This window comes from Salvia splendens, chromosome 13 (assembly GCF_004379255.2).
Source record: "Salvia splendens isolate huo1 chromosome 13, SspV2, whole genome shotgun sequence".
Classification (NCBI taxonomy): domain Eukaryota; kingdom Viridiplantae; phylum Streptophyta; class Magnoliopsida; order Lamiales; family Lamiaceae; genus Salvia; species Salvia splendens.
Genome location: NC_056044.1, coordinates 9,773,117 through 9,784,423, shown reverse-complemented (window position 1 = coordinate 9,784,423; position 11,307 = coordinate 9,773,117). Strand labels below are relative to the sequence as shown.

Here is an 11,307-nt window from a genome sequence, read left to right as displayed (position 1 = left end):
ATTTATAATGTAACGCATTTAATATTTAAAGTGACCTTTGTCATTTCACTAAAATCATACAGTACTACTCTCTTTGCATTCCACACCATAAGCTAGTCATATTTTTTGAAATACACCACCTAAATTTGAGTTAGTATTTTCTTTTTTAACAAAATATAAGTATATTTTTTTTTATTCTTTCCATTAGTCTATTTAATTTTTTCAATTTCATTTTTAAAAATTTTGTGTCCAAAACAAGTACTCCACTACATTTGACTATTCTAAAAGAGAAAACACATAAGAGTGTTACATTTAAGACTTGGTTGGTGAGGTGGGTGAAGTGAGAAATTTTATAAACGTGGTTCGTGTGCTTTTTTAGTTTTGTTGCTGATGTTCTATAATAAAGGAGATGGATATGCATCATATATGATCATTTAAATCCAAATATCAACTTCTTTTTTAATAATCCACCTTCTATAAACTAAAGTTAACGGATGATTAAATAATTTGAGGAAAGTTCGGATTTAATCAAAACACATTATAGTAGTATGATTACATTGTTGAAGGCTATATATATGTATATCCTGTTCAATTGATATGAAAATGGTTAGTTGGAGAATAATGCGGTTACAAATATTTTCATTCAACTGAAATTGAAGCCCTAACTATTACTCCCTCCGTCCCGGGCTACTCGCTCCTTTCCTTTTCGGCACGGAGATTAAGGAATGAGTGTATAGGAAAGTCAAAAATTACGGTTGTAGTGAAAATTTTTTCTAAAAATGGAAAGAGTGCAAGTAACTTGGGACGCCCAAAAAGAAAATAAGTGCGAGTAGTGCGGGACGGAGGGAGTAGTATACTACTACAATCTTCCTAAATCACAGAATTAAACGCTGAGAGATAGTAAATCCAGTTGAGAATCACTATATTATCTTAATGGAATCATATTTTATAAATTCGAATTATATAGCATATGTCAGTCTAGTTGCTAATCTTTTACTTATTAATGATTAAAAAATACGAAGATCATTTCATTATACTATTATTATTATTATAAATATACAGTGAGCTCAGAGAAACGCACGCTTATTAGATCTCTAATCTCTCACTGATTCAGTGATTCTGATACTCATACTGATACACCACCATCTCCATTGCAAAATTCTAGCTGTGAGCTGGTGGTGCCACACTCCTCCTCTCTCATCACTCTGATCTTTGGTGATTCCAATTGTTTCTAATTTCTAATTTCTAATTCAATTTGTGTGCAATATATAGAAAAAAGGTAGCAGTGAATTGAGGGGGAAGAGAGAGAAGGTTTTGGAAGAGTTTGAGTGTGATTGTTATTGTTTTCTTCTGCTTCAGAATCTGCTGCTGTTTGCTGTATTTGGTTTTGATGACTTTGTTTTCGTGTGCAGATTGTTTTTGTCTTCGTCTGTGACTTGTCAATACTTTGCGCATTCAATTGCCAGATGGTAAATTGCCCTTACCTCTATTTGATCTCTTAACATTACCATTGGCACTGGACTTCGTTCCTAACGTTTCTCTTCTTATTCAGCTCCTAGGCATCGATTTCTATCGGTTTTCTTCTTTGAGTATTGGCATCTCTAAGGATTATTATGGTTATCGATCTATTGTTGGTCGCTGGGGCTTCCAACGGGGTGGTGCTCGCCTTTAGGGAGCTGTCCGTGCTGGAACTAACCGCAGTTTGCATCAACCTGACGCTGCTTCTTGTGTTTCTGTTCATTGTATCTGCGAGGTTTGTTGCCGTGTGTTGTGGCAGGACTCGGCTGTGGAAGGACAACTTGGTTGGGAGTGCTGTGGATATTAGGCAGAATGGAGTTGCGGATGGCGAGGAAGTTCGTAACATTGTGATTGGTAAAAGATACAAAGCTTCAGCGTTGTGCTGCTTTTATGTTTTGTTAGTTTATGTTTTCGTATTGGGGTATGATGGAATTGGTCTGATACGAGAGGGTGCACGAGGCGAGAGTGGAAATTCTGCTTGGACTGTCCTATTGCTGCCTGCAGCTCTAAGTTTAGCTTGGTTTGTGCTGAGCTTTTCGGTTCTTTATTGTAAATATAAGGCTGCTGAGAAATGTCCATTGTTGTTGAGAGTTTGGTGGATTGCATCTTTTATCATATGCCTGTGTATGCTGTGTGCTGATGGTAAAGGATTTCTTGAAGAAGGATCAGACCAATTGGATTCTCATGTTTTAGCAAACATTATTGTTACTCCAGCTTTTGCTTTTCTGTGTTTTGTTGCTGCTGGGGGTGCTACTGGTATCCAAGTCAGTAGTAACTCTGGTCTTCAAGAGCCATTGCTGCTCGAAGAAGAAGCAGGGTGTCTTAAGGTTACTCCTTACAGTGAAGCTGGGCTTTTCAGTCTGATCTCACTTTCATGGCTGGACCCACTTCTTTCAATTGGTGCAAAGAGGCCACTGGAGCTGAAGGATATCCCGTTGCTTGCACCAAAAGACCGTTCCAAGGCCAATTACAAGATATTGAACTCAAGTTGGGAGAAACTGAAAGCAGAGAATCCCCAGAAACCGCCTTCTCTAGCTTGGGCTATTCTCAAGTCTTTCTGGAAAGAAGCTTGGCGCAATGCAATATTTGCTGGGCTGAACACTTTGGTGTCTTATGTCGGACCATATATGATTAGCTACTTTGTGGACTACCTATGTGGAAAGGAGAGTTACCCAAATGAGGGTTATGTTCTTGCTGGAATTTTATTTGCTGCAAAGTTGGTGGAGACTATTACAACCCGACAGTGGTATCTTGGGGTAGATATTATGGGTATGCATGTTAGATCAGCCCTCACAGCAATGGTATACCGGAAAGGCCTAAGACTTTCTAGCTCAGCTAGGCAAAATCACACCAGTGGAGAGATTGTCAATTACATGGCTGTGGATGTTCAGAGAGTAGGGGATTTTGCTTGGTATCTGCATGACATATGGATGCTTCCTCTCCAGATTATCCTTGCTCTTGCAATTCTGTACAAGAATGTTGGGATTGCTTCACTTGCCACTCTCATTGCCACTGTTGTATCCATTATTGCAACTGTTCCAGTGGCAAGGATTCAGGAAAGCTATCAAGACAAGTTGATGGCAGCCAAGGACGATAGGATGAGAAAAACTTCAGAATGCCTCAGGAACATGAGGATTCTGAAATCGCAGGCTTGGGAGGATAGGTACCGTTTGATTCTAGAAGAAATGCGGACTGTGGAATTCAAGTATCTGCGGAAAGCCCTTTACTCTCAGGCTTTCATCACGTTTATATTCTGGAGCTCCCCTATATTTGTGTCAGCTATTACATTTGGGATGTGCATTTTGTTAGGAGGTCAGCTCACAGCTGGCAGTGTTCTTTCTGCTCTGGCTACTTTCCGGATCCTGCAAGAACCACTTAGAAATTTTCCTGACTTGGTATCTATGATGGCACAGACTAAAGTCTCCCTAGATCGGATCTCTGGATTCTTGCAGGAGGAAGAGCTTCCTGAAGATGCAATCACTACTTTGCCAAGAGGCATTTCAAATGTGGCCATCGAAATAAAAAATGGGGACTTTTGTTGGGATCAGTCTTTGCCTACCTCAACCCTTTCCAATATGCATATCAAGGTAGAGAAGGGAATGCGTGTTGCTGTTTGTGGTGTGGTTGGTTCAGGGAAGTCGAGCTTCCTTTCTTGCATCCTTGGTGAGATTCCAAAAATCTCTGGTGAAGTAAGTCTGATATTTTGGCTGCTAACTTCCTTTCCTTTGTGCCTATCCTTCATTCTTATAGTTCTAGTCAAGGAACTTGGTTAAATCTGACTTCTCATCTTTGGCTTTATATGTTAGGTTCGAATTTGCGGATCTGCAGCCTATGTCCCTCAGTCTGCTTGGATTCAATCAGGAAACATAGAAGAAAATATCCTCTTCGGAAGTTCCATGGACAAGGCAAAGTACAAGAGTGTTATTCATGCATGTTCGTTGAAGAAAGACCTGGAGTTATTTTCGCATGGTGATCAAACCATTATTGGTGATAGAGGGATAAATCTTAGTGGTGGTCAGAAGCAACGTGTGCAACTTGCTAGGGCACTGTATCAAGATGCTGATATTTATTTGCTTGATGATCCCTTCAGTGCTGTTGATGCACATACAGGCTCAGAATTATTTAAGGTTTGGAAACCATTTCCTTATTTTATTTGCATTTTGCAGACCTAGAAATTTTTGATCTGGCTGACAATACTTTTCTGGAACTGCAGGAATATATACTCACGGCTCTAGCTGCAAAAACTGTTGTTTTTGTCACCCATCAAGTCGAGTTTTTGCCTGCCGCTGACTTGATTTTGGTATCGCCTTCATTGCATTTTATTTCGTTGTCATTTGCAGTAGAGTTAATTTGTGAAAATAATCAAGTTATGCACTAGCTGGACTCCTCCAGATTTTGTTGTTGATTTTGTTATTGCTTTCCACATAGATCATACTCTGAATTTAAGAGATTTCTGCAAACAAATTTAAGTGCTAGTGCACATGCTGCAATCCCATTTTCATAAACTAGGAGTACGAGATAAATGATTCAGAGAAACTAAAGATAGTTGTTATCCTTTCATATTACCTTTTTCTGTTTTTTCAGCCCTTCTACCTTAATGTGTAGGTTATGAAAGAAGGTCAGATTATTCAAGCTGGAATTTATGATGAACTCTTGCAAGCAGGGACGGATTTTAATACATTGGTAGAGGCTCATCATGAAGCAATTGAGGCGATGGATTTTTGCAACCTTGTTTCTGAAGAATCTGATGAAAATGATAATCTTAAGTCTCTTGTCACAGTTGAAATGCCCAATTCAGCTAGTATTACTGGCTTGGCAAAGGAAGTCCAAGAAGGTGTATCTTCATCAGAACAGAAAGCAATAAAAGAGAAAAAGAAAGCTAAACGTTCAAGGAAAAAGCAGCTCGTGCAGGATGAGGAGCGGGAGCGGGGAAGAGTCAGCATGAAAGTGTATTTGTCATATATGACAGCTGCATATAAGGGTTTATTGATTCCATTGATTATTCTTGCCCAAACAATGTTTCAGGTCCTTCAAATAGCTAGTAGTTGGTGGATGGCTTGGGCAAATCCACAGACTGTTGGGGATGAGCCCAAAACCGGTAGCATGATGCTTATTGGTGTTTATATGGCACTTGCCTTTGGAAGCTCCTGGTTCATATTTATCAGGGCTGTTCTTGTTGCTACATTTGGTCTTGCAGCTGCACAAAAATTATTTCTGAAAATGCTCAGAACAGTATTTCGGGCCCCAATGTCTTTCTTTGACTCTACTCCATCTGGACGAATACTGAATCGTGTAAGCCAATGTCTTTCTGTTTTTACATTCAAAATCCTTAACATTAGTTCACCTCTTATGGTGCTTCCTGTGATTACCAGGTGTCGATTGATCAAAGTGTTGTTGATCTCGATATTCCATTCAGACTTGGTGGCTTTGCTGCCACAACCATTCAACTTCTTGGCATTATTGGTGTAATGACACAAGTAACCTGGGAAGTTTTGCTTCTTGTTATCCCAATGGCAATTGCTTGCGTGTGGATGCAGGTATGTAATTATTCCCATATATTCTTCCCTCTATGCAAGTTGGTGGTTCAGTTAATCTAAACCTAAGCAAATGCATCTACATGATAATTGGATGATTTTTATGTATGGAGGTCCATAAATGTACCAAAATTGTTTTAGCCTAAACAGCCTAATAAGGCATGATCAGCATGTTTGTAATTTATTGTTTCTTTTATATTGCGAGTTTCTTATATATTGAACCCATCACAAGTATTTTGAATCTCATTGTAGCATGCATTTGTTCAATTCTGTTATAGTGTTAATGTGTTCGACTTATTATGAAGTCTGTATAAATAATTGTGCTTATCAAGTTTTATTGAGAAATTAGATTGTGTTATTTTTCTTTCACAAATGCAGAAATACTACATGGCTTCATCCAGAGAACTTGTCCGCATAGTTAGTATCCAGAAGTCTCCAATAATTCATCTTTTTGCTGAATCTATTGCTGGAGCTGCTACAATCAGAGGGTTTGGGCAAGAAAAGAGATTCATGAAGAGAAATCTATATCTTCTTGATTGCTTTGCTCGTCCATTCTTTTGCAGTGTTGCAGCTATTGAATGGCTTTGTTTGCGCATGGAATTGTTGTCCACATTTGTGTTTTCCTTTTGTGTAGTCTTGCTTGTTAGCTTACCAGCTGGAAGTATAGATCCAAGTAAGTAAATGATGTAATCACTCTTCTTTGTGTTGATTATTTCTGGTCTGTAGTTTATAGTTTAACTTTTACCTCAACTTGGAGAACTGTACCTTTTTGTCACTTGTGAACATTGGACAAAAGGGATGATGGCTTCTGTCTACGTATATGTTAAACTCTGCTAATTAAAAAAACACTTCATACATGATTGAAGTTATTTCATTTGTAAGCATTACGAGAAAGGGCTGGTGGTTTCTATCTACATAACAGATTTGTTAAGCTATTTGAAACGCTTCTCATATATGAGCTGCTAATTGCATTCTGAGAAAATAAAGGATAAGATAGTGGGGACAGTCTGTCACTTTGTTATATTCTAACTTTAAAATCTTCCTCCTCAGGTATGGCCGGCCTTGCAGTGACATATGGCCTCAATATGAATAACCGCTTATCCCGATGGATACTCAGCTTTTGCAAGCTTGAAAACAAAATCATATCTATAGAAAGGATTCATCAATACTGCCATATACCTAGTGAAGCACCAGCAGTTATTGAAGACTCACGACCCCCATCTTCATGGCCTGAAAATGGCACGATTCAACTAATTGATTTAAAGGTATTCCATATTTTTTGTTTGTTTACTTTCCAATTTATTTATATTTACATGTCAATTTTAAAGTTTAAACATACATATAACTGTATCCCTCTTATTGTATACATTAAAATTTTCAATTGAAATTTCTTATTAATGACTCGTACACCAAAATTAAGCGGACAGTATTTCAATCAAAGTGGGGCAAAAAGCTATATGAGGTTAATCTGTTGTTCAAACAGCCTAATCACTTTGTACATAATGTTGCGTTCTAGAATGCCAACTTGGACGTCGATGATCGCATGCTATCCATCTCGTAATATCATCTTTGACAAGCATGTAGATCATTTATCCCTTCTACATGGTAGACAGAAAACTTGATGAATAACAGACAATAAAGAGAATTATTATCTCTGTGTGAGAGAGAGTAGGGGAGATGGACTTGAAGATTACTTTCTGACTATCATGTTCTGTACAGATTCGTTACAAGGAGAGTCTTCCTGTCGTGCTCCATGGTGTCTCCTGCATATTTCCAGGTGGAAAGAAAATTGGAATTGTTGGGCGTACTGGAAGTGGTAAATCTACCATGATCCAGGCTCTGTTTAGGTTGATTGAGCCAGAAGGGGGTAGAATAATTATAGATAATATTGACATTTCAACAATCGGTCTTCATGACCTCCGGAACAGGCTGAGCATCATTCCCCAGGACCCAACATTATTTGAAGGAACTATCAGAGACAATCTAGACCCACTTGCGGAGCATCCAGATCAAGATATTTGGCAGGTAGATACTTTTTTGCCTCTCTCCATGCCGTCTATATACAGTCTGACCATTTAGACTCAAATGCAGAATGTTAAAGACCTACGGATTTCTTAAGATAATACAAAACCATTCATGATTTTCTTTCAATGCATCAATTGCTGCAGGCACTTGATAAATCACAGCTAGGGGATGTTGTTCGTCAAAAAGAGCAAAAGCTTGACACGCCTGGTAAGCAACTATCCTAGTACTTAACTTGAATCAGGCTTCTTAAGTAGAAAATGAGCCCAATCTATGGAATTCTGAGCAACAAGAAGTGATCTGTTGTGTATGATGTTCGCAGTTCTAGAAAATGGAGACAACTGGAGCGTGGGCCAGCGACAGCTGGTATCACTCGGTAGAGCTTTACTCAAACAGGCGAGAATTTTGGTACTTGATGAGGCAACAGCCTCAGTTGACTCTGCGACAGATAACCTAATCCAAAAGATAATAAGATCAGAATTTAAAGACTGCACTGTTTGTACAATTGCTCATCGTATCCCAACTGTAATTGACAGCGACATGGTTTTGGTCCTCAGTGATGGTGCGCTTCTATACTCTTACAGTTCTTCACTTATACCAAAGTTGTCTATAAAAATGGCTGAAAAAATTGAAAAGTAAAAGAAACTTTAGCGAAAGTATATTAGCGTTTTGGTGCGAACCCCATCTTTCTGCACTTGCGATGATTGTGAAGAGTGCAATTCCCATTTTTACTAGCTTCAAGTTTCCCTTTCATGCAGTTTCTCCAAGTCCTCTTCCTAGGAAATTCCCTTTCATCTCGTCTGTTACTCATGACACTAAGCGCATGCATCTGCCAAGTTTCATTCTTGTTTTCACCTTCAAGACCATTTTATCTTCTTGTGCATTGTGATCTATAGACCAACAGTTTGATGTTCTGTGTGTGATCTCATATTTGGGCTACTAATCTTGCAATTTGCCATAGTTAACCCTATACCTACAATAGAGTTGCAAGCAGAGCACTAATGGAGCTACACTAATCCTTTTGGATATTTGTACGTATGTTTACAGGTCGGGTTGCAGAGTATGATACTCCAGCACGACTGTTAGAGGACAAATCGTCCATGTTCCTTAAGCTGGTGTCAGAATACTCATCACGGTCCAGTGGTGTTCCAGATTTCTGATACTAGTCCGCTCAAGGTTCTGTTCTGTCTACGGACATGCATTCCCGACTCCGCATGCTTTCTTTCACTCCCAGCTGCTACTGATGATCCAGCAGGCTGAAGAGCCGGTGGCAGGTGACCAACCATCAGGCGAGTTTTGAAACGTATTGAAGTCGGACTCCAACAAGAACCACAGCATTGTTGTTTTGGGACGCAGAAGGGGGTGGGTGGGGGTAAGTATCGCATTCGGAGGCACAAACTGTACCATAGAATAAGTTTTGGTAGGCTGAGGTGAATAGTGATGACCAAGTAAAAGAAGAGAGCAGCAGCATATTTGTACTTAGCTAGAGCTAGTTCTTTTCTTCTTCTTCTTGTTGAAGTGAAGAAACATTTGTATTTTCACTTGTGTAGGCAAGGAAGAAAATTGTGATCATCTTATTTCATCACTGCGACTTTGTTGATGGTAATGTTATTCTGAGGAAAGAAGTCAATTCCACTAAAACAATGATTATTTTAAGGTTACTCCACAAATGTGTATTTATGATTTTGTTTGCGTGGAATGTGGAATGTGTATTTTTCTTTATTAGGAATCACTATTCCATTTAACATGGGAATAGTCATTCCTTCAATTTAGCTAAGGAATGATCATTCTATTTCATTTTCCTTTCTTCTTATTTTAAATTTTAACAAAATTATATAAATATTCCCTTCGTCTCTCTGTAGTAGAGGCATTTCTTTTCGTCACGAGATTTAAGAAAAATTGTTTTAAATGAATTAAGTAAAAGGAGAATAAAGTAGAAAAGAAAAAAGTAGAGAGATGAAGAGAGAGTAAAGTATTTTTTGCCTTAAAAGGAAATGACTCAGCTACAATGGGACAATCCAAAAAGGAATACGACTCAACTACATAGGGACGAAAGAAGTATTATTTTATATTATATTTGATTTAATACCATCTCAATTTTATGATAAAATTAAAATTACTCACACACACAACACACACATACACACACAGCAACGCATACATATGGCAACACATGCACATATATGTACTCACACACACACACACCAGCACATATATACAGACACATCAACAATACATACACCACATATGCACACACTCATCTCATTTACGTGTACCGTTCAAATTAATATGATCTAAAATATTTGATAAAAATATTTTTGCATAAATATTATTTTTATAGAATCAACATACTCTCTCCCTCCTTTCCATAAAAATATGGGCAATAGGTATGGCACGAGAATTAAGACAAAATTGGTAAAGTAAGATAGAGGAAGAGAATGGTAATTAAAGTAGCGTTAGTGGATAGTGGGACCTATATTATTAAATTGATATAACTTTCCAAAAATGGAATGCACATATTTTTGTGGGACGACTGGAGTATTAATTATTCATATTTCATTTCATTCCATTCTTATATTATTTGTAGTTACCAAGCTTAGGAATGAAATCAATCAAGGAATAACAATTCCATTCCATTTGTAAACCTTACATTCACCAAGCACAAGAATGAAATAGAATTCACATTCTATTCCCATCCTCATTCCATTCTCATATCCATTCCATTCACTCCTCATTCCATTCTAGCATATCAAGAAATCAAAAGCGTCACCCACAAGTGCACGGGATAAGTAGCAAGTGGTAAGTTAAAATTATCGATCGACGAAGGCTAAAAGTCGGTTTGAGTACTACAATGCAATGATGAACACTATCTAGAGTCTAAACTAATGAAAGGTGTTTTTGAGTTTTCTTAATCTAAGAATAAAGATCAAACAAGCAATAAAGACAATTAACTAAGTAAAGCAAGTAAAATATGGTTTTCACACAAAGGTAGGGATATGGATCCGTTAGTATGGATCACGGGATCATGTTCATCTATTGGGTCTCATGTGTGGTTAGGAAAGTCGGGATGATTGGTTAGACCCCCTCTGGGGCGCATCTAACACGTGGATCAATCTCTAGTGTAGGAGTCTCCTCCATACAATTCGAGATTGACTCCCTAAAACAACGGACCCAAGCCCTCTCTAGCTCATGCATCTCTCGATCACATGTAATGCACGGAGTTGTTGACACCCTAACCATTCTAATCATGCATCTCTCAATGTCAACAATTAGAACAAGATATATCAATTTGGTAGCTAAGCAATTGGATAATAAGAGCTCAATAACCAACAAAACCAACACAAAGAGATAGATGACATAAATCAAGGATCAACCCATGGGTTCCATACAAACTTCACCAAATCCCTAAAGAAAATCTAGCTAATCATGATCAAAGTCAAAACAAAAGAAAATACAAAGAAAACAAATGAAGATATGGATGGAAAAGGAAACTAGAACTCCCTATAGGTGAAATTGATGTTGGGGAGTCTTCTTCTTCAATCTCTTGAAGATGGAAGCTCCTTGCCTTCAAATCCTCTTCAATCTCTCGATCTCTTGCTCAATTTGATAGTGTGGGAGTTAGGGTTCGAAAATGAGTATGAACCCATTTATACTCGGAGTGAAAAATGGGCAAAAATGGGCATCTGTGGAAAACGCCCGACCGGGCGATTTGTAGGTGAGAAAATGCTCGACCGTGCGTTTTGGGAGGATCGCG

At 38.2% G+C, this 11,307-nt stretch overlaps 1 protein-coding gene across 3 annotated transcripts; it reads left to right on the top strand.

Moving 5' to 3' along the window:
- Positions 1 to 1,042: 1,042 nt before the first annotated feature.
- Positions 1,043 to 9,214, top strand: LOC121761455 (ABC transporter C family member 5-like). 3 transcript variants are annotated; one of them, XM_042157094.1, is made up of 13 exons: positions 1,043 to 1,194; positions 1,392 to 1,448; positions 1,532 to 3,686; positions 3,804 to 4,124; positions 4,211 to 4,297; positions 4,603 to 5,289; positions 5,370 to 5,534; positions 5,910 to 6,204; positions 6,582 to 6,796; positions 7,251 to 7,556; positions 7,700 to 7,763; positions 7,876 to 8,115; positions 8,601 to 9,214. In XM_042157094.1, the coding sequence occupies exons 3-13, from the start codon at positions 1,593 to 1,595 to the stop codon at positions 8,711 to 8,713; spliced, it is 4,587 nt and encodes a 1,528-aa protein (XP_042013028.1). In that variant the 5' UTR covers positions 1,043 to 1,194; positions 1,392 to 1,448; positions 1,532 to 1,592; the 3' UTR covers positions 8,714 to 9,214. The 3 variants fall into 3 exon arrangements, with proteins under 3 accessions (XP_042013028.1, XP_042013030.1, XP_042013029.1); XM_042157096.1 differs by having other exon boundaries at positions 1,070 to 1,258; XM_042157095.1 differs by having other exon boundaries at positions 1,070 to 1,290.
- The last annotated feature ends 2,093 nt before the right edge of the window (positions 9,215 to 11,307 follow it).